The following is a 24,313-nucleotide window of genomic DNA, read 5'->3' as shown; positions in this document are numbered from 1 at the left end:
GACAGTATTTTTAATACTATTCCTGATTCTGAATGAACTTTATTTAACAAAGATGCTACCTACAGGAGAGCATATTGGTAAAACATCACTTCTTTGTGAATGGAAAAAGGTATCTGGCTGAATTCATTAGTTGTAGAATTGTTTTATCCACATGAGCCAATTCAAAACATGGAAAATCATTTTAATGAATATATTTTAAAAAATGATTTGTAGTTAATAAAATCAACTAAGTACAACCAACTTCCAGGACTGTGCCTCAACTATAAAACAAAAGTACTAGACACCACGATCTCCGTGGTACTTTTCAGATTTAGATTGGTATGAACTATTCTTCCTATTGAAATGGCAAAAAAATCCACCTTAGTGAAACTAAATTATATGGCAAACAGGAATGCCATTTGCTTCTGCAACAAAGCACTCCTGAATGATGTTGCTAAAATGTTTGCAGTCTCATGAATAAATGCACATGAAAAATATTAAATTCACCAAATAGGGTAAAGAACATAAAATTTACCATTTTAGCCATTTTTTAAGTGTACAGATGTGTCGCATTAGGTTCACTGACACTGTTGTGCAACCAAAACCACCATCTATCTCCAGAACTCTTTTTATCTTACAAAACTGAATCTCGGGAATTCCCTGGCGGTCCAGTGGTTAGGACTCCGTGCTTTCACTGCTGAGGGCGCAGGTTCGATCCCTGGTCAGGGAACTAAGATCCCACGAGCCGCGCGGTGTGGCCCCAAAAGACACGAATAAACAAAAACAAAACTGAATCTCTATTCCCATTAAATAACTTCTCACTCCCTGCCCCTCAGCCTCTAACAGCCAGCATTCTACTTTGTCTCTATGGATTGAACTCCTCTGGGGACCTCATATAAATGGAACCATATGGTATTTGTCCCTTTGTGACTGGCTTATTTCACTGAGCATTTATCCATGTTGCAGCATGTGTCAGAATTCCCTTCCTTTATAAGGCTGAATAATACTCCACTGCATGAATAGAACACACTGGGTTTATCCATTCATCTGCTGATGGACACTTGGGTTGCTTCTACTTTTTGGGTATGGTGACTAATGCTGCTATGAACATGGGTGTGCAAATATCTGCTCGAGTCCCTGCTTTCAATTCTTTGGGGTATATACTCAGCAGCCCCCAACAAGATTTCTTAAAATATATAAATAAAATATTGGTAGTACTTAAGTCTTGACTTAGGTACTACCAATTATATGTAAGACAATGTATCTGATACTTTACATCCATCTTTTTAAAGCTCATTATAACCTTATGTAACCAAGGTTATACTATCCTTCCTTTATGGATGAACAAATTGGGGCTCTAAGAAATTCAGAAATTCACCCAGGTCACATAAGGAGTGGTGAAAAAACATTTCTATAATTCAAAAGCTCAAGCCCTTCCCACCTTGCCTGCTTCTTTACATTCAACTCTATATAAAACATATTCACTTTTTCTCACTTTTTTCCCCACTAAATCCCTAGGTCAGCTTTTCTCCATGCTTCGTTCACCTTATTCTCTAGTCTCTGATACTGTATTCTTTCGTGATTCTGTGCTAGTCTGTGCCTAGCCTATGTTGCCCTCTCTCAAATCTTCTTCTACCTGTAAAAAAAAGTTTAAACGTTTTGATACACTCCAATCAAGGCAGCACTCATTTCTTCAAACCCACTACATAAAGCTTATACTACAATTAAATGTTTCAGAACCTCTGTATTATAAAAGCTGTATGATCACCAATGTTGCACCCTGGAACTGTGAAGGCAAGAATCATCCTTTTGTTACAACTTTGCTCCTTCCTCCATTCCCAAAGACAGCACTTCACATACAGAAGAGATTCAAATGCTTAGTAAATTGCTTAAAATAATCTCTCCCTGTTCCTCCTCATTAGCTTTATGAAACTCTAGGTGCTTTGCCAAAACTATTCTAAAATTTGGTATTCAAATGTTCAGAACTATCTAATTGTCCTTTATTTATAGTACTTTGGATTTAAGTCCACTAAGAAAGGCATATTTTTACAAGATTGGAGTTCAAACTGATGAAGCTCAGAATCAGAGGTCTTATGGTTATCTGGTTTATTTTTTATAGGGGAAAAAAGAAGATACGGAACAAGAGCCCTCAAAATTCATCTGTTTGTATCAATCTCTATTAAGGGGGGTGGCTGTCAAATATTACGTTTTCCAGTATATCTAAAGTCATTAGTTAAGTTGTCCTTGGGATGTGTTTGATTAAGTTACCCCAGACATGACGGTGCCATTTCTACTCCATAGAAATTAGGTTTCAGTATATACCATAGAGAAAGTTCAACGACATCTGGCCCCAAACACCGAAAGCATTTTTGGTCACATCTAGGTAAAAGGATGTTTAAACAAGTTATGTTTCAACTTGATGAAAAGGACATCCGCTATTTTCAGTGAATAATCCCCAAGGTGAAAATTTTCAATCTACTGCCATATTCCATCAAACAATGGCTTCCCCTTCTGCTTCTGCTTCTGCTTGGATGAAATCCAATTAGAATTATTTACAAAATCAGCTGCCAGTAAGACAGAAGTTTGTAGACTGGTTTTATGTAATTTGTTATTTTTCTCCTTCTTCTACTATTAGAACATATACAAGGAAACCCAATTAAAGGCTTCTGATTATTTTTACTTATTCTTATAATATTTAAGCGGTATATATCCCATCCAAAACTCCACAGAAAACCATACAGAGGTTTCATCATAAATTCGATCTACAAGTCTCAACTTTCTTCCCAGGCTTCTAGTGTTTTAGAATACTATCTGACACTTGACCCAGCAATTCCACTCCTAGGTATATACCCAAGAGAACTGAACTGAAAGTGTATGTTTACACACAGACTTGTACGAACGTTCACAGCAGCGTTATTTTTAGCCAAGTAGAAACAACCCAAATGTCCATCAACTGACGAATGCATAAACAAAATGGTACATATGTACAATAAAATATTATTCAGCCATAAAAAGGAGTAAAGTGCTGACAGATGCTATGACACAGATGAACCCTGAAACATTATGCTAAGTGAAAGAATCCAGTCAAAATAGGCCGCTCATTGCACACGCCTGTTTCTACGCGATGTCTAGGACAGGCAAATCCATGGAGACAGAAGGCAGCTTAGTAGCTGCCTTGGGGCGGGGGAAGGGAGCTGGGGAGTGACTGCTAATGGGTAAGGGGTTTCTGGTTGGGGTGATGAAAATATTCTGGAATTATCCAGTGATGACAGCAGTGCAACCTTGTGGTTATATTAGAAACCACGGAACTGTACAATTTAAAAGGGTCAATTTTATGACATGTAAATTATATCTCAATTTTTAAAACTGCATTTATAACTATTTGTAAGAACACCACCTGAATTTCTGCAGAAGTGAGCTTTACCAGATCACTGAAATGTAAAAGTATAATCATGTCTAGGTTTGATTCACAGCCCACTCTGCTAAAAACTGTACCCTCAAACACATAACTCGTACATAGAAAATAAGTGTGTGCAATTATACTACCAATAGTAAAACAAATGCAATTCCACTACTTTGGATTTTGTCTAATTTGGACTTTGTCTGAGCAAGGCTTTTACTTTAGCACCAAAGAGTGTATGTTGGGCAAATCAGTATTCCTGAGTTTTTATCTAACATGAAAACAAATTTTAGAATTTAGCATACTCTTACAGATTAATTCTGCTAAATTCCAGAGGGAAGAGAACAAACTTTTGTTAACAGCTATGTCCCAGACTAAGAAATGCTTTCCACGAACATATTCCATTTAATTTTCAAAGCAGTCCACGAGGCAGCTGTTACTGTTTCCGCATTACAGGCTGAGAAAGCTGAAACTGAAAGAGGCCGCATGTTCCAAGGTTACAGATCTAAGGAATATCACAGCAAACAGAGAAGCCCAGGTCTGTACGGCAGCAAAGTCTCTTCTGCTTCACCTCACTCAGTAAATTTTACCTGTTAAAAGCAAACCTGAATGAGTAGAAAACTTAATAGCCACCTGGGGATCTTCTAAATCCCCCCGAGCTGACTCTGGGATCCTGGGGAGAGGACCACACTGTTCCTGTCTCAGTCGCTACAGAGTCATCCCTGGAACAGTTCTGGTCAGCACCGTCAGCTCCCCTGTCCCTTGGAGTGATATTCAAAATATTTTAACAGGAATATAAATTATTACATAAATCTAGCATTTTAAATATATTCTTCCATTCCCTTATGATATCAAATTACATTTATTATGAAACCTGCTTCCCAAGTGATTTAAGATACAGCATAAATTATCCATCAAATCATTCTGCTAATTCTCAAATCATTTCTTGATTTTTAGATGTTGTTGGAAGTATCTTTCGTTTGATTTGTCTTTCCGCAGCTAAACGATGCCCCTGACTGAGCCATGATTTGATACTGGGAACATCATCAAACTTCGCATGACTTCTTCCATTAAAATGACAGTCACTAGGTGACTGATCCTGCCACGTGGGGATTCACAGGCCTGCCTCCATTTCAGCTTCCAACTCTCCCCACCGTTCAACAAATCTCTGTTCTCATCATCCTCTCTCCTCTAACCACTGGGGGATGAAGAGAGTAGAAAGAGAAGAGAAAAGGAGGTTCGTGATGTCACTTGTTGGGCGTGTGTGCTGTCCTTTGGTCGTTCAGTAAGACCCAGGGCAGAGCGCCCTCCCCAGACCTCTTTCCTACGTGCAGAGACAGTCGCTACCCTCTCCTCCAAGGGGGGTGTCTCAAACAAAGCAGAGCTCCCTGAACCCACCTCAAAGCCTGTTAACTGCAACCTGAGGGAATGTGCTCGTGTGAAAGACTTGTTTATATCCCTGGTCCCAGGAGACCTCCCAAATACTGTTTGCTTCTCCCCACAGGGCACTTATTTGGGGGCACAGCTCAGCTGCACCACACAAACCCACCCCACTCCACTCCTGGACTTGACTTAAAGCAACTCCCCAGGACGGACCTAGAGTCTGTCATACAGAGTGAAGTAAGTCAGAAAGAGAAAAACAAATACCGCATGCTAACACATGTATATGGAATCTAAGAAAAAAAAAAAGGTCGTGAAGAACCTAGGGGCAAGACAGGAATAGACACAGACCTACTAGAGAATGGACTTGAGGACATGGGGAGGGGGAAGGGTAAGCTGGGACGAAGTGAGAGAGTGGCATGGACATATATACACCACCAAATGTAAAACAGATAGCTAGTGGGAAGCAGCCGCATAGCACAGGGAGATCAGCTCGGTGCTTTGTGACCACCTAGAGGGGTGGGATAGGGAGGGTGGGAGGGAGGGAGACGCAAGAGGGAGGAGATATGGGGACATACGTATATGTATAACTGATTCACTTTGTTATAAAGCAGAAACTAACACACCATTGCAAAGCAATTATACTCCAATAAAGACGTTAAAAAAAAAAAAAAAGCAACTCCCCAGTCTCCCCACCCAAAATAATGTATTATCTGCAGCCTGTCCCCTAGCTGCAGTGCACAAACCAAAAAGTATGTCACGGGCTGAATTACGCCCCCCTAAAAGCCGTAGGTTGAAGCCCTAACTCCTAGTACCTCAGAATGTGACTATACTTGGAGATAGGGCCTCTAAAGGTGATTAAGTTAAAACAAGAACATTAGGGTGGGCCTGAATCCAACCTGACTGGTGTCTGGATAAGAACAGATTAGGACACCCCAGACACCAGGGATGCCCAGAGGGAAGACCACGTGAAGACACTGCGGGCGGCCATCTTTAGGCTAGAGAGAGAGGCCTCAGAAAAGCCAACGCTGCCGACACCTTGACCTCGGACCTCAAGCCTCCAGAACTGGGAGAAAATAAACTTCTGTTGCTTAAGCCACCCAGTCTGTGGCAGTTCCAGCAAACTAATATAGCATCTTGGAATCACAGTGTATGCTTGGCTTTTGAGATAAATCAGATATGCTGAAATCTGTATTATTAATTAATTTGACTAATCACAGTTAATAACATACTACTTATCAACAGACACAAAAGTATGTTTTAACAACCAAAATGGTCATAATAGTGTGTCAAGCTGAATATCTTGCCCGACTTCTCCCACTGTTATCGTGCTACAACTAACTAGCAAAATGCTAGCCAGGAATGAATCTAACTCCCTACCTCATTCATTCCAATCACATTTATCAATCAGGTAAACTTTCCAAAATCATTAGTAATAACTATTAAATGCTGCTGGTTAAGTTCCCACCCCCACTCCCTTGGAGTCATTCTTGTATCTCCAGGCCCCCATGAATTCCAAACTACTGTTCCACCTCCGGCCCGTTCTCAGCACGCGACTGGAAGACAGAGGTTTCTGACCAAGAATGTCCTCCCCTGCTGGCCTCTACACCCCTCCTGAAATGCCAATCTCCAAAGCGGTGGCCTTCATCGCATACAAGGCTTGTCAATTTACCTATGCTACAGAACCCACCCTCTCCCAATTCCTCAGGGATCCTATTCCATCAAAGATTCCATTCTATTCCCTTTGGTTTAGGTCCGGAGGACCCAGTCTTCGGCTTTCTTCTCACTCTACACTCTCTCCGGACCATTTTATCCATGTCTATAACTTCAACTCTAGCTTATAAGCTGAAGCCTTCAAGGCTACAACCATACCCTGAGTTCTCGAAACCAATATATTCAATTGCTATTAGGAAGCTGCTTGGATGCCACACCAATCACATCCAAAACCCATTCTGTCTTCCATTTCCTCCCTTAACAAATAACATCTGCACTCAACCAGCTGGCCAAACCAGGAAGTCTATTAAGTTACTGCACTTCAATTTCCTCGTTTGTAAAGTACAAACATCTACCTACATTGTAGGACTTATATAAAATAATGTCAGTGTCTGGTACAAGGGCCCTCTGTAACTACTGAATTAAACTGAGGTGGGAATTATTAAAATAAGAATGATGGGCATTAATTTTTGTTCGATAGTATTTAAAACTTTTTTAGGGGCTTCCCTGGTGGCGCAGTGGTTGAGAGTCTGCCTGCCGATGCAGGGGACACGGGTTCGTGCCCCGGTCCAGGAAGATCCCACATGCCGCGCAGTGGCTGGGCCCGTGAGCCATGGCCACTGAGCCTGCGCATCCAGAGCCTGTGCTCCGCAGCGGGAGAGGCCACAACAGTAAGAGGCCCGCATACCGCAAAAAAAAAAAAAATACATTCAGAAAAAAATTTACATCCATCAACATGCATATGCCTGGATTTCCCACTAAACCAAATGGACACCAAACTACTGTAGTGGGCAGAGAAAAATTAACTATTCATCAAACATATTTCATTGTCTTTGGCACAGAGACCATATTCCCCATTCTCCCTTGAAATCAGGTGTGGACTGGCCAATAAAATGTGGACAGAAGTGGTCGATGCCACTTGGAGGGCTGGCCCATAAAAACCTCAGGCATGACCCTGCACTCCTCTCTTCCACAACCTGCCAGTTGTATGCTGATGTCCTGACTGATCTTGGAAACCACGTACTGATAGTAGCAGAGCCCCAACATCCTGGGGCTCTGAATGACTAAGTGCAAAGAGCACACTCAAGACACCATCACAAAGCCGGGACTTTAAATGAGAAAGAAACGATTTCTATTTTGTTAAGCCACCAAAATGTCACAGGTTTATTCATTTGTTCCAGTACTTAGCTTTACCTGAACTAACATGTCTGCTGACAACTTAATCTCACTTACAAACAGAAAAATTCAGTGTTTAGCTATATCTCTCCCCTCACTAAATTCCAAAGGCTTACAGATCTTCATGTCCTAGTTCATTTTTTCAGTGAGCCTTCTCAATTTTGCTACTCTGCTGAAATGATATCAAATTTCTCTGTACTGATATAATGAGCTTTAGCACGCCCCTAAATATTAACATTGATCCTATTTCTACACTTATGTCTAAGTAACAGCCCCTGGAAACATGCTTCCTTTTAGAAGGAACAAAAAATAGTCAAACAAAAATTCGCAAAAGCAAATCATCAAATAAAAGATTTGACTGAACAACAAAAAAAGCCCTTTTAAAATACTTCTGCTCTTCATTCTGTCAACATTTATCAAACAGTTATTAAGTGTCTGGGATACATCAGTTAATAGTAAAAAACTTTTGTAGAGACTTGTCGAGTCCACATTCTAGTAGAGGAAAGAGAAATAATAAAGAAAGAAACATAATAAATATGGCGATTACAGAGTAAGTCAAAACGTGTTAAGTGCTATGGAAAAATAAAAAGAGCAACACAAGAGCTGTGTGTGCTGGGTTTTTAAGAAACACCTTCATATTTAAGCAAAGAGAAATTTAAGCAAGATAAAGCCTTTACTCGGGGTTAGGTTCTGAAGTCTACAGGTAAATTAAATCCATATAATAAGAAAGCAATGATTCCACTTACTAGCTTATGACCTTGGACAAGTTGCTTAACTCCTGTGAGTCTCAATTTCCCCACTTATGAAGTGGTAAAAATAATATTTATGATTTAGGGATACTGCAAAGGTAATATAAATATAAATATTTAATATATAAAGAACAATGGCTTTAAAAAAATATCTGTAACTGGCCTAAAACACTCACTTAACCCATCATTCACATTCTCAGATGAGAGAATTAAAATATTAGTTAGGGTCTGAAGTGAGTTTTGCACACCTGAATGTCTCAAAATTAAATGACAATTTTTAGTATTATCACAGCGATATAAACTAAACCAAAAAAAGGAAGAAATATTTTTTTTCTTTGAGATGGAGGACATTTCCCCCAACTGTTAATTTTTCAACGAGAAAAAAAAAAAACAAACCAAAAACATGACAGGGCACGAGAAAAAGTTTTAAGTGACTTATTTCAAGTAACTAATTATCTGTCATTTGTTTAACCATCCCTTGGGACAATCTGTAACCCACTCTGATAAGAAATGTGTAAAAAACAGACCTAGCTTTTTGTTGTTGTTCAATTATTAGTAGGACACTCGATGTTTGAGCTCACACAAGTATCCCTTAGGGACATGCTCTGCGTGCCATTGGCACTGTTCTTAATGAGGAAAAGCACAGAACTCCTTTAGTTCAATGCCAGAATTGTTTTATCTTCAAGTCAAAAGAACAACTATTTGGAGTAACACCAAAACAAGCATTTAACAATTACAAGCAGCAAGCTATTCATAAGCGTCACATTGTTAATGCTACTCTAATTATAAATAACCGTATTTTATCAAATAAAATATCTGTCAGCAAATTTTTAAGTCCCAGACACCTCTTTGACTGCTTTATTCCTTAACTTTAAGAAAAAAAATCTTTATTGTTTCAATTTAAAGAACCTCACTTAATTTTAAAGACTTCCTACAGAAAAGTGAGACACAGAGAATCCTTAAATTTTTAATTCAGGGGTAGGTAATCTCAAAGAAAACTTACAAATCATAAACAAAGGCCTTAAACAGAATATGGTGCTTACAACAATCCTCAATGATAGTGAACCGGGAATATCTGAAGAAAGACTGCTCCCATTTTACTAACGTCCTATCTAAACTTTTTCCAAGAATGTAGTGCTTCCTTCCTGATTTAAGAAACACTCTACTGACTCAATGAAATGTCCCCTTTGCCTCTTTTTCTCCATTTCTGTTTTATTCTAAAAGCCAAGTATGACTTCCTAGGTTTCTTTTAGTGTCATTATCCATATGGTCCTTGCTCTTATTTAAAGCCTTTCCTTATACTTTACTCATTGATCCATGAAGGACCTACAAAATAAATGACTGGGCCAAATAAAGCAAAGATCAGTGTCCCTAGATTAACTGTGCTTTTTGAACGTCACACAAATGGAAGTATACAGTTAGATACTCTTCTGTGTCTGCTTATCTTGCCCAACACAATGTCAAATTCATATTTGCTGTCGCATACGGTTACTTTTTACTGCTATGTAGTACTACATTGTACAACTACACCACAATGTACCCATTTTCCTGTTGACAGACATTTGGGTCATCTTTTACTTTTAGGATATTGTGATTACAGCTGTTATGAGGTGTCTTGCACATGTCTTTTGGTGACATAAGCCTCACTCCTCTTGGGTATATACCCAGAAGTAATCATATAGTAGACACGTTCCCAGCTAGATACTGCCACCAAAGTTTTTTTAAATGGTACAGGCAGTATTTATGATTTAGTCATGCTGGTGAGTGAATGGTATCTCACCGTGGTTTCACTTTACATTACTCTAGTGAATAATGATGCTGAACACCGTTTAGTGAACATTCAGTCATCTGAATATTCACATTTTTAAGGCCCCTATTCACCTTTTATGGTCCTTTTTTTTAATAATAAATTTATTTTTGGCTGCATTGGGTCTTCATTGCTGCACGTGGGCTTTCTCTAGTTGTGGCAAGTGGGGGCTACTCTTTGTTGCGGTGCGTGGGCTTCTCACTGCGGTGGCTTCTCTTGTTGCGGAGCACGGGCTCTAGGCACACGGGCTTCAGTAGTTGTTGATCCGATTTTCCTTTAGCAGTTAATGCTTTTTTGTGTCATTAAAAAAAAAATCTTTCCTACCACAAGGTCACGAAGATACTCTCGTATGTTTTCTTCTAGAGGCTTGTTTCAGCTTTCACTTCACCCTTCTTTCTCCCATTATCTCTGATCTTCTCTCCCAACCCTGCCAAATCTGTCACATGCAAGGCTGTGCTTGCATGTGGCAACATAAACTGAATTCATGAAATCTTTTTTATTATATGTGCTATTATTTTGAAAATCAAATAAATCCCTGATAGTAAATAATAAATGATGAGGATGGGAATGTACCCCCTTTCAGAATATACTATAATGACTCCTCATGGAAATGTGTTATCACTTTAGTTTATAATAACACGCCTCCAGTTTTAACCGATACACGCAGGCACCTTCTCTTACTAATATCAACACGTTTCAACAACCACAGGTCGACATTTCTGAAAAACAAGTGCTGAAATGATAACCAGACTAAAACTGAACATATATTGACCAGGTACCAAATAAACTCATTTCCTACTACTGAACTTACCTGAGCTCAGTGGAATCAGCTATTTGATAGAAAGGAATACAGAACTTCCATTTACTTCTATAAATATGCATCAGCCTTTGATTTTGTCTTTCTGCAAATTTCAGGGTATGTCTGAATTATACATATCTCTCCTCACAGTGAACTCACAATAAGAAAAGGATGAAGAGGATCAGATCAAGTACCTTAAACATTTGTGCCAACTAATTTCCAAATGGTGATAATCACCAAGATCCAGTACTCCATGAAACATTTTAAATGAATATATAAAACCCAGTACTGGGCTTCCCTGGTGGCGCAGTGGTTGAGAGGCCACCTGCAGATGCAGGGTACACAGGTTCGTGCCCCGATACGGGAAGATCCCACGTGCTGCAGAGCAGCTGGGCCCGTGAGCCATGGCCGCTGAGCCTGCGCGTCCAGAGCCTGTGCTCCGCAACGGGAGAGGCCACAACGGTGACAGGCCTGCATACCCCCCCCCAAAAAAAAAAACCCAGTACTACCCTAAACTTCCCAGTATGGAGTCACACTATGAGATGTTCTGGTCCACCTGGCTAAGTGATACATTCTCTTTCATGAACTTACTATGACTGAAACTTAGAGCCACAAGTGAGATATACCCATAGTGGGAAATGAGTTATGCCCTGTCTGAATACACCCTACTCACTCAAGAATAAAGTTCATCTATTAAGTCTGTGTCCTCAGTTACTTTATTAAAATCTATCAATGACTGACACTACACAGAAAAATAAAGCCCATTAAGCATTTTTAGATTACCTTTACATTACTATTCAGAAGTTCTAATTTTTTAAAGCCAGTAATATTTCACCAAGCATCAATTAAAATTCAGGCAATGCACATAAATCATGTAACGAACTATTTTTTTTTTTAATGTTACCACTACAATGAACCTAGACTCACCTGTAGTAATGGCTCTGTGGAACTGATGCATGTCTTCTCCTGAGAGCTCCTGGGCTACCTGCAATATCTTTTGTCTGACACCATCCAATTTAATTTCTGCTTCAGTCAGTATTTCGTCCATATAAGGAGCACTGTAATCAAGATATTGGGAACTTTTAAAACATCAGTCAGATGTTTTGATAGTGAAAAACTGAGACAATCTACATATCAATTAACATAGGGCTAAATAAATATCCTATGTATCTGGAAACTTCTAACGCAAAACTACAACTATAGTTTACTAAAAAAAAGGTTAAAAAATAAAAACACGGAAAAATGCTATAATATTAAGTGAAAAGAGAAGTATAAAAAGTTGTACTTATAATATGACCATAACTACAAGAAAAATTATGTTCATAAAAATATGACATCTGGAGACGTCTACTTTTAGTCAGGATGGAGTAACATGGACAGGATTTATCATCCCACCATAAAACTAAACAACTAAAGAGAAATACATATATACAAAAAAAATGGTTTTCAGACGTTGGGCAACAGGCAGCATGGGACAGTGATCCCTGAGAGAAGGGTGAAGAAAAGGACATGTGCCTTATTATGACTGTCCCATCTAACTGCCTGCAGTGCAGTGACAGTGCAGGGATGAGAAACTTAGGTGGACCCTGGGAGTCTCCCTGAGCAGAGGGGGAGGAAGTGGGAGTTCAGGTTGGTAAAGATGGCTAAAACTTGCAAGGCAGAGTAACAAAGGAGAAAACTACACACAGAGTTTTTAGAGATCTACACAGGGGACCCACTCAAGTCTGCAGCTGAACTCTGATCAGTGCAGACTTGTGAGGAAACTACCCAAGGCTGAAAAATGAACCACCCTAAGTGAGCACGCAAAATGATATACAGAGCTCACACAAGACCAGAAATAGTTGATTCATCACTGGCAGACTGACACTACAAAAAGTATTAAAGGAAGTTCTCTAGGCAAAAGGAAAATGGTACCAGATGAAAATCTGGATCTGTACATAAAGGAATAAAGAACACCAGAAATGAGAAATATATATAAAAATATAATTTTGTAATTTTTTAAAAATCATATTGTTTAAATAAAAATAATGTATTATGGGGATTATAAATAATATAGAAGTAGCATATATTTCAAAGTAGCACAAAGGCCAAGCCTGTAGAGGTGAAATGGAAAAGGAAGTATACTATTATAGGGTTCATATACTATAGGCAAAGTGATATGCAAGCTGTCCTTACCTTGTACAGTATCACATTAACTGAAAAGTGTGCGTATCAATATTATGACCTCAATTTGCAAAGTAAATGTTACCACAGAACCATGCAAAAGACAGACATGATTCTGAGATGCACAAGTTTCAATTAACACAGTATTGTGCAAAGTAAGGACAGCAGACTGTGACAAGTCATATATTATAAACCATAAAACAACCACTATAAAAATAAAACAAAAAAGGTACAGCTAATAAGCCAACAAATAAGATAAAATGGAATTATAAAAAATAGTCTTCACAACATTGTAAAGCAATGATACCCCAATTTAAAAAATATATATTCAACCCAAAATAAGGCAAAAAAGTGGAAAAGGGATCATAAATTTAATTCCTACCATATCAATAATCACATTAAATGTGAACAGTCTAAACACCTCCATAAAAGGCAGAGACTGGATAAAATGGATAAATGGATAAAAAAGCAAGAAAGACAAGAAATCCTCTTTAAATATAGACACAAATAGATTAAAAGCAAAAGGACAAATAAAGATATACCCTGTTAACACTAATCAAAAGAAAACTAGAGTAGCTGTATTAACAAAGTAGAATTCAAAACAAAGAATATTTCCAGGGATACTATCATAAAAATAAGGGTCAATTCATCAAGTGAACAGAACAATCCTAAATATTAATGCATCAAATAAAAGAGCTTAAATACATCAAGCAAAAACTAATAAAAGGGCAAAAAGAAATAGACAAATCCACAAGTATCATCAAGAGATTTGAACCTCTCTCAATAATTGTAGAACAAGTATACAGAAAATCAGTAATAACACAGATGATTGAACAACATCATCAACCAATTTAATTGACATTTATAGGACACTACACCCAACAATAGCAGAATACATATACTTTTCAAGTGTACAAGGTCCAGACAGACCATATACTGAGCCAATACCAAGCTTCAGTAAATTTAAAAGAATTCAAATCATAAAAAATATGCTTGGAAAATTCCTAAATATTTGGAAACAAAATAACATCCAAACAACCAATGGGTCAAAGATGAAATCAAAATGAAAATTAGAAAGCATTTTGAACTGAATGAAAATGAAAAAACAACATACCAGAATTCGTGGAATGTAGCTAGTGTACTTAGAGCCATAAAAGGGAAATTTATAGCACTAAATGCCTATATTAGAAAAGAAGAAATGATCTGTTTCTTCTTTGTGATCTCAGCTTCTGTCTTAAGAAACTCTTTAGAAAAGGAGTAAATGAATCCCAAGTAAGCAGAAAGAAGGAAATAACAGAAATCAATGTGTCAGAAAACCAAAACATACAGAATATCAATGAAATCAACAGCAGTCCTTTAAGGTCAATAAAATTGATAAACCTCTAGCCAGACAGATCAGGAAAAAGAGAGGATACAAATTACCAACTTCAGGAATGAGAGAGAGAACATTACAACAGATTCTACAGAAATTAAAGGATAATAAAAGAACATTATGAGATGAAATGGAAAAATTCCTTAGAAGACCAAACTACCAAAGCTCACTAGCAGAGATATCTACCTACATCTATTAAAGAAAATAAAGTACAGTTAAAATATGAAATCTGCTCATTAACAGTAGTTACCTTTATGTACTCTAGCTGATTTCTCTCAAAGTATTTTTACTTTCTGTAGTTTATAATTTTTCTGAAGTTTACCCTTTTCTCAGTTTACTAATCAAAATATATGTATAATATGGACACAATTATGATAAAGAAGTATAAAATATGCAATCTGCTCATTGATAGTGGCGATCCTAGTGTATTGTCACTGACTTCTTTCACTCGGTAGCTTTACTTTTCTGTCATTTTGTATTTTTCTAAAGATTACTATTTTCTAAGTTTACCATAATGCATATTTATTATTTTTTGGTGGACAAATATTTACAAGATGACTGTACACAATAACATGGCTTTTTCTAAAATATTAAGTTCTCCTGTCACAGTTCTACTATTTCTTTAAACTGCTGAATATTGAGAGCAATTGTTTTAAAACTGCACTTTCTAGTGGAAAAAAGTGTTCATAACTAACCAGATCAGTGTTGCTTCTTTCCATAATACAAGCTCAAGTGTGTACAAGCTATGTGAAAACTGGTTCAAAAAACAAGCAAAAACTAATTTTAGAGTCAAGGATGAAAAAGAAAATGTTAACAGTGCCACATTCCAATAAACCTATATATGGCAAATTTGCTTCCACTTAGTGGAATAAAAATTAAAGCATTTCAGAATTACCTTAAAAGTTATAAGTGAATAGAATACTTCAATAATATTTTAATAATAAAAAGCTCATAAATTATATTTGGTCTTTCTTAAATACTTAAAAGACACATGGTGGGAAGCCCATCATTGCTATCCTTCTACAGGCATTTGGAATTGGTAATGTAACAAGAATCTCTCTTTGGGAGTTACAGGGTGGGTGATTTCTACCCCCACGTAGAACAGAGAAGCAAAGAAAGCTAGTCAAATGGAATATGAAGCAAACCAAGATAAGAGATGGAGATACCCAACTGCATTCATGTAATATTCCTGAATCTTCTTTCTAATTCACTCCCTTCCTCTTAATTTAGGCTACTTTAAGCTGGCTTCTTTTACTTGCAACAAAGAAATCTATTAAATATACAGAGCCTACCTAGAAAAATATTAAAGTCCTAGAGAACGAATGTCACAGAGCTGAAGGTAGAGGAACTTTCAAAGAATTAAGCAGTCAACACTATCACATGCTGCAAAAATGTGAGTCAGAAAAAAAGCAGAAGAGTGTGTACTAGACTCAGCAATGTGAAAGTAACAAGGGCAATTTCAATTCTGTGAGGCAGAAAGCCACACCACAATGAACTGAAAAATGAATGGGAAAGTAAGTTAAGCAGAATATAACATTTATCTAATATTAAAATTTCTGCACACATCATCCAAGGAAAGCTTTAATGTAACAGGTGCTAGTAAACCATTAAAAATTTAATATTTCACAAACAGTAGCTCTATCTTGGTGAACGACCTTAACAGAACATAAATCCCTAGCTGTTCCGAAAATAAGAATTGGTCCCTATTTTTATTAAAATGTTTATTCTTAAAATCTACCTGCTACTAACGTCCTCTGACCCCAGTGTTCAAAAAAAGTCAGCTAGTTACTGTCCACTGACTTACAATATATATTAAATACGATATATATAAAACACGTATAAAACTGTATCCAACTGTGACAAATTTTGAAGATATTTACTCACCTTGTAATCCTGTGGAGGAGAAAAATTGTCCTTTTACTTTCAACAGTTATATCCCGACTAAGTTTCACAAGTCTCTCGTATTTGTCATGTCTTGCATCAAGTTCCTGTTGAAATGCTAAGAACACATCATTATGAACATAAGCATGCTTATTCTGCACTTGAAGCCTATCAAACAATATTGGAGAAACCACCTTATTTACTTTTAAAGTACCTGGAAATCAAAGACTGCTACTAACCGAGGTATTTTTTCTTTAAGTAGAGGCATGCCTTCGCTGGATTTTACCACTCAGAGGCTCACAGTGAGACATGTATTTTGTAACAAGTATCTGTTCTAATAAACATGAGACTTTTACCACAAAATTATCACATATAACTACCTACAAAAACTACTTTCAACTACCTCGCTAGGTTATGTAAAGTTATTTTTAATTACCTTACCATATACAATAAAAATATCTACAAAAAATAAACTGGAATTTTAAAATTAAGTTTATAGGGCTTTCCTGGCGGCACAGTGGTTGAGAGTCCGCCTGCCGATGCAGGGGACACGGGTTCACGCCCCGATCCAGGAAGATCCCACATGCCGCAGAGCGGTTGGGCCCGTGAGCCATGGTCGCTGAGCCTGCGCGTCCAGAGCCTGTGCTCCGCAACGGGAGAGGCCGCAACAGTAAGAGGCCCGTGTACCGCAAAAAAAAATAAAATAAAATAAAATAAAATTAAGTTTATAACCCCTTAAGAACATCAACTTTCTGAATTCTCAAGCCCTAGTTGTTGAAATACCCATAAACCACTTACTTATCTTAATAACCACTTTATTTTAGAAGCACTGTCACTCCAAAGACCTAGCAAGTTGCCTGTCCTATAGGGAGCAATCCACAGAGGAATTCTGAATACAAAGGTTTATTCAGAACCTGACTTAACTATGAACCAAATTAGTAGTTGACAAAGACCTAAATACATCTGGTCTTTTATTACTGAGATAATAATTAGGCTAGGATTTTGCCCAATATTTCAAGACAATGAAATGTATTCACTATTTATTTTGACTACATTAATGAGCACTGTGAATTATATACTATAAATACAAAGTTAAGGCAATTTCTACCCTCAATGAGCTCAGTCCAGTATGAGACAGAGATGTAAACAAAGAATTAAATGTAATCATGCTATAATAAATATATAGAAAAGGTTCAGTAAAGCAGGAACTACATTTCTCTTGTTCACTATCAACACATGCCAGAACATAGATGCTCAATAAATATCTCCTGACTGAATGGATGGATGTTCAATGAATGCAATGTTTGTCACCAAGTTTGCTTGGGAGGAAAATCCGAAAGGCTTCAAAGGGAAGAAGCTACTTGACCTGGGTCTTGAAGAAAGCTACAGTACACCAGGTGGGCAACGGGGCACCAAGTTAGAAGCAATTCCAAGCTTAAAGAACTATGTGCACAAAGGCAGGTAGAAACATAAAACAGCAAAATATGCTTGGAAACAAGCAGCTCAGTATGGGGTGTGTGAGAACATACCGGTGGGGAATATTGGCTTGGCCAAAACGTTCGTTTGGTTAATGAATACGTTGCTCAATAAAGTTCTTGGTGAAAATGAAAAATGCCTTTTATAGTTACTTAAAACCGAATGAACTTTCTGGCCAACTCAATACTTGCCCCAGTGTACCGATAGTTTTTCCACTGAGTATATAGCTCTATCAATATGCTTTCTGCTCAATTACAACTAGTTGTCTTACACCCCTGAAGATCACTGTATGTGCTGTGGCAGTTCTAAAATATGTCCACAAATCACCTGATATCCCTCCCTTCAAAAAGAGGAACCTAATTCCCTTCCTCTTAAATATGAGGCAGAGTTTTAAAACTACCTCATTTGTAACAAAAGAACTGTAGCAAAAGTGACAGTGTATGATGTCCAAGATTAGGACACAAGAGAATTGTGGTCTCTTTCTCTTCCTCGGTCCGGGGGAAGCCAGATGCCACAACACGAGGACACTCAAGCAGTACTATGGAGGGGTCCATGTGGAGAGGAACCCAGAGCTGGCTGTTGGCAGGCCTACCTTGCCGGTAGCTGTGGATCCTTCAACCCAATTCAAGCCTTCAGATGGCTGCACGTTAGAACCAACAGCTAACTAAGCCCTCTCTCGGATTCCTGAACTACAGAAACTGTAAAGAACAGGGTGCTGGAGTAATTCCCTGGTGGTCCAGTGGTTAGGACTCCACACTTCCACGGCAGGGGGGCATGGGTTCGATCCCTGGTCAGGGAAATAAGATCCTGCGTGCCATGCGGCATGGCCAAAAAAAAAAATAGGATGCTGGGCAGAAGAGTTAGGTGCATTTTGTTTTATGCTGAGTTTTGCAACAGCTTGCCCAAGTTAATATACTGAGAAAAGGGGAGCTGTGAACACATGTACATGTACGATTTACATGTACACGGATTCCCACTCTCTGCAAAGTGCTGCAGTCAAAACAAAACTACAGGCCCTGTCTTCAAAAGTCTAGCTGGGAAAACAAAACCAATACACGTTAAAAATTGAAAAATTAAACACACGTATATATACAGCTGTTATATATATATATATATATATATATATACACACACACACACATAGCTGATACATATACACTTTAAACATACACCTAATGAAAATACACATATATACCTGATACACACACACACACACACACACACACACACACCCCGGGGGGGGGGTGAGTATATATATTTATAAGGTCCACGGTAATTTTTAGTTACGTGGCACGTCTGATGTTAATTAACTAATGTTTACCTGCGAAACTGTAATGGGAAAAAGAGTCAAGACATCTGTAATCTCAACTCTGAGGGCAGAGCCAGCACTATGGCAAAACCCCCAGGGAAATTCTCAGAGGCTGTTTTCACGTGCATAACATGACTAATCGATCCTTCTTACAAACTCTTTGGTTCTCTTCCCTTCGCCAGCTTACATGACAAGAGAACTTACATTTGAAGGCCAACATCACAGGTGAAGAGGAATTAACATCCTTCCCTTCTCTTCTCTGGTTATGTGGGAAATTGTCATGCTTCCTTTTCCTGAACCCTCCTGATCCTTACGTAGAGAAGGAGAAAAAGGTTGGACAAGGCTCTTCCATCGCCAAGGAGCTGACAAAACATGACACAGGCAAACCCCTCCCTTCCTTTAAAACCAGGCACCCCCAAGGCCCTCGCCACAAAGGCTTCCTCAGCAGACGACAGAAAAGCAACCCTGCCTTCTCCCCCCCAAACCTTACGCTCACCCAGGCCTCCCCCAACAAGTACCTTGATCTGGCACAAGGTGGGGCAATTACCGAACTAAGATAAAAACGGCTCGAGGATTAAAAACAGAGGCGCAAACAGGGCCAATGTGGCCGGGAAATCACCAGGGCCGCCGCCCCTCCCGGAGCCTTCGCGGGGAGAGGGCACCTTTAAGGGGTGGGAAGTGGAAAACGCGACCAAAAGGCTGGATGAGATAAATAAATAACGCCCAAAGCCGTTGAGGACGCCACCTTCTTTGCTGCTCATGTCGTCACGGCCTACGGCGAGAAGAGACGACACTCCGCGCCTCGGGGCGTGCACGATGCGTACAGCAGCGGCCGAAGACCCTGAAGCGCTAACCTGCGCAGCCGGCCGACGTCGACGCCCCGGCCGGAAGCGCACGCCCGCAGCCACTCAAGCTTCTCCCTTTTCCTCATACACTTCCGGCCGCGTCCCAGTCCCGCCTCCGCTGGCTCCGCCCCGCGCGTGGCCCGGGGGACCTCGCGCCCTCGAGCCGTTGTCACGCCTGCCCTCTGCTGTGCCTGAAGATAGAAACGACTTTACACGCTTCTCTGCATGAGCCGTCCATTAAAAAAGACGATGCATCCCCCTGAGGGTGAGAGCAGTGTGAAGGCGGGAAAGCGACGAAAGATGTACGTGATTTTTTTTTTTTTTTTCTCAAGGCACCTTTGGAGCACCCTCGCGTTCCCTCGGCGTGGCCCCCGCCTCCCGCGCGGTGCATAGTGGGGGGTTGTAGTTTGCCGCTGGAGCCGGCCCTGCAGCGTCCGGGGCTGGTAGGTGAGGAAGGCATCAGCGTCGCGTGTCCTGTGGGATGGTCTTCTTGGGATCGAGGCGGAACCTTACAGAGTTAGGAGTCTTTAATTTTCCATTCCTGGCGGTGACACCAGAAGCTTAGGTGATGGAAATGTGCAAATCAGTCAGTGGAAGGCGTTGCTGGTACTTTCTCCGCTGTGTCCCATTTCCGCCCCCCCGCTCCGCCCTGTCCCACTTTACCTCCCTCCTCCTTCGTCCTCCGCTGGGCTCCTCTCCCGCCTCCCCGTAGCCAGACTGCCTACCTTCACGGTGGTCTCCGCCGCTGAGTGGTTGTGTGACCTTGAGAAAGTAATTCACCCCTAGCTCAATTTCTTCATCTGTAAAATAGCGGTAAGGTAGGACCCGCCTCGTAGGATTATTGGACCACCAAATGAGTTACCACTAAGGCGCAGTCTTTGGTATAGTAAAGGCTCAGTTAAATATTAGCTATGATACCCTTGTCCCACCGTCGCTTTCCAGAAAGAACATGCTCAAGATGGGCAGCTAAGTGGCGCGCCAGCATCCTCTAGACAAAAGCTCAGGCGGAGGCTTCGTTAGTTGGGTGGCCTAGGGCTGGTTGGGAAAACACAAATACTATATCTTATTACGTTTTCCCTAAATAGACTCCATATTGTAGGCACTTGTACACGCAGTCTTTCCTCCTTGTAAATTTAGGAACAAAGGCACAGTAAATGAAACAACTTGGCTAGAATATGGCAGTGATTTCAAGCCCCTGACAGGCCTGTGTCATAGGAAGGTAGTTTGCTCTAGGTAATCTTTAGGGTCTCTTCCCACTCGAGCCAGAAGCTTGCGAAGCACCACCCATTACATCTCTGCAGCTCTTTGCATACATGTGTTGATTAGCCAGATTCCTTGTGGATAAATCAGGCTCCAGAGGACCTGGGCTGAATTCTTGTTTTGCTGATGTTGGGCATAAAGTTCTCAGTTTGTGGGAGGTCTGACCCTGCTCACCCCTTATCCACCAGTGGTCTTCTACTCTTTGCTTAGAGGTGACGTGACCATGGGGAGAAAAAAAAAAAGACAACTTTCATATAATTGTAATCATTGTAATGTGACTCCTTTTACATTCAAGGAAGCCAGTAAGTTATGAACATTCTGAGAGTTAATGCTTACTTTAACTGTAGTCTGGGAAAAGGGTATTTTCCCTCACTCTACTCGTATAGCAGCTCTCAAGACCTCAACTTTCCAAACCCTGGATCCGTCATTATCTTCCTTCAGTAACCACCACTCCTGTTCAACTGTCCATCTACGGCTGTGCTTCTTGAACTGCTTTTTACTGCTTTCCCCTAAGTATTAGGCCTAGAACACTAAGTTGCACAACCTGTAATGACTCCGCAGAGTATCAATACTTAATGGAGGTGAGGCCCACGAACACTTTCCCAGCACTCATTTGCATATGCAGTTACCCAGGTGGCCCAACGGTAGCTACTCCTTTGTCAGGAAATGCCTTTCAACCTGTGTGGCAACCTGCAGAATGCATCTCCACCCTGTCTCCTTGTTGTATTGCTTCAAATGCACACATGTACGTTTTGGAATTTGGTGGAACGTATTTTCTTTTGTTTTTAAGGTGGGGAGAGGAAGGTAAAGGTTTTCAGTAAGATTCCACTTCTGGGATGGTGTTTTTTCCTCCTTATGTTGCATTCTGATTGCCCACATTTGACTCTGACTAAAGCTCTGCGCCTTCTAACAGCACCTGTTTTTATTCAGTCTATAAATCCTCACATTTGTCACCTTTACAGAAAAAAAATCAATACCGAAATTGGTTTTGGTTATTTTAAAAAGCACATAATCAAGTAAGAGAAGAAATACAGGCCCTCAAGAGATTTTCTGCTCTAGCATTTACTTTATTATGTACTTATTACATAAACTGGGGACGGGGTGTCAGGGAGCTGGGCGGGCACAGGGAATCATGAGAAATTGCCAGAACCTTGAGTGACCATTTCTAAAATGATAACCATAATATTTAAAAGATACCTGTAGGGTCGGAAGAGGTATTGTGAAGTGTACACATACCATTTCACAGATTTATTTTTTAAGCAATGCTAGGACGTAGTAGGAGAAAATTGATGTTCCAGATCTTTTACTGGAGAAGGAAGCTGGTATTTGAGGAAGTAAAAAGGGATGGGCAAAACCACAATGAGATACCACTTCACATCCCGCTAGGATGGCCATAATCAAAAGTAACAGAAAATAACAAGTGTTAGTGGGGATACGGAGAAATTGGAACGCTCATATGTTGCTGGTAGGAATGTAAAATGGTGCAGTCACTGTAGAGGATGGTTTGGCAGTCTCAAAAAGTTAAACATGGAATTGCCATATGACCCAATAATTCTACTTCTAGATGTATACCTTGTACACAGATGTTCATAGCAGCACCATTCACAATAACCAAAAGGTGGAAACCACCCAAATGCCACCAGCAGATGATTGGATAAACAAAATATGGTATATCCATGCAATGGAATATTATTTGGCAACAAAAAGAAAAGAAATACTATCCATGGTACAATATGGATACATTATACTAAGTGAGAGATGTCACTCACAGAAGACCACATATATGATTCCATTTATTTGTAATGTTTAGACTAGACAAATCCATAGAGACAAAGTTTCATTACTTAGGGCTGAGAGCAATGGGGCACAGGGGATAGAAGGGTGATAGCTAAAGGGTATTGCATTTCTTTTTGAGGTGATGAAGATGTTCTAAAATTGACGGATGATGGTTGCACATATCTGTGAACGTGGTAAAAACTATTGAATTGGATGAACTGTAAATAGGTGAATTATATCTCAATAAAGCTGTTAAAAAATTTTAAAGTGTGAAGGGAAACAATCTTCAAATCCAGTAAATATATACATGTAGGTATATAGACATACTTCAATGTTATTAGGGAAAAGCATTAAGCAAAATACCTTAATTTTTAATAATCTGTAATAAAATATAAAGTATTTTTCCTTTACAGATTATATGATCTTCAACAAATACTTCTGTGAACAGTTTATGCCTGGCAATTTGATTTGTGCCATTAAGGACACAACTATTTTCTTATTTATTCAACAAATATTCATTGAGTACCTACCATGTCATAGGTGCTATTCTAAGCCTTGGTGATCCCTAATCTTATGAAGTTTATTTCCTAGTGAGAGGAGACAGATGAAGAACAAAATAAATAAGTAAAGTATTTGGCATTAGAAAATGATCATTGCTGTAAAGAAAAATAAAGTGAAGGAAAGAAAAAGAGATGAAGGGTGAGGTTTCCTGCGGTGAGGGTAAGAGTTGCAGTTGAGAGAGGATGGTCAGAAAAGGCCTTGCTGAGAAGCAGACATGTGGCCACAGATCTGAAGGAGGAACAAGTGGGCCACGCAAATATCTGGAGTATTTGCCCTGCCCTGTGTGCCAGTAATTCTCCCTGTTCTCTCCTACATATATTTTTTATTTGTTTGTTTTCTTCTGCATCATTCCCATCACCATAGAAACTTGGTGTCATATAGCACCTGGCACATCATGGATATTCAATATTTGTTGAATGATTGAGCAAATGATATGCAAATACATTATCCCCATCTGTAGATCACCTTTTATTTTTGTTATAGTACCTGGTTGAAAGGAAGTTTTAAATATTTTTTTTAAAGATTCTTAAGCCCATGTAGCTTCTTTTTCATCTTTTTAATTTAATTTTATTTAATTTATTTAGGCTGCTCTCGGTTTTAGTTGCAGCACACAAGCTCTCAGTTGCGGCACGAGGACTCCTAGTTGTAGCATGCGGACTTCTTAGTT

General features: G+C 39.4%; 1 protein-coding gene across 7 annotated transcripts in view; it reads right to left on the bottom strand.

Moving 5' to 3' along the window:
• The window catches only part of TSNAX (translin associated factor X), a 56,119-nt gene extending 36,008 nt beyond the window's left edge, over positions 1–20,111 (bottom strand). For 2 of the 7 annotated variants that reach the window (XR_007471227.1, XM_049696801.1), the window contains exons 1-4: positions 19,950–20,111; positions 19,409–19,513; positions 16,423–16,537; positions 11,931–12,061 (exon numbers count right to left, since the gene is read on the bottom strand). Coding sequence is in view for 5 of the 7 variants with exons in the window: in XM_049696801.1 (XP_049552758.1) it covers positions 11,931–12,061; positions 16,423–16,537; positions 19,409–19,513; positions 19,950–19,965 (367 nt within the window). In the remaining 2 variants the exon portion in view is untranslated. Of the gene's footprint in view, positions 1–11,930; positions 12,062–16,422; positions 16,538–19,408; positions 19,514–19,722; positions 19,899–19,949 lie in introns of those variants that run through there. The other 5 variants (XR_004477907.2, XM_004281577.4, XM_049696804.1 and 2 more) reach the window with 4 other exon arrangements.
• Positions 20,112–24,313: the final 4,202 nt, after the last annotated feature.

Source organism: Orcinus orca, chromosome 14 (genome assembly GCF_937001465.1).
Source record: "Orcinus orca chromosome 14, mOrcOrc1.1, whole genome shotgun sequence".
Taxonomy (NCBI): domain Eukaryota; kingdom Metazoa; phylum Chordata; class Mammalia; order Artiodactyla; family Delphinidae; genus Orcinus; species Orcinus orca.
Note: the sequence above shows the minus strand (reverse complement) of the source record. Positions and strands in the feature narration are given on the sequence as shown.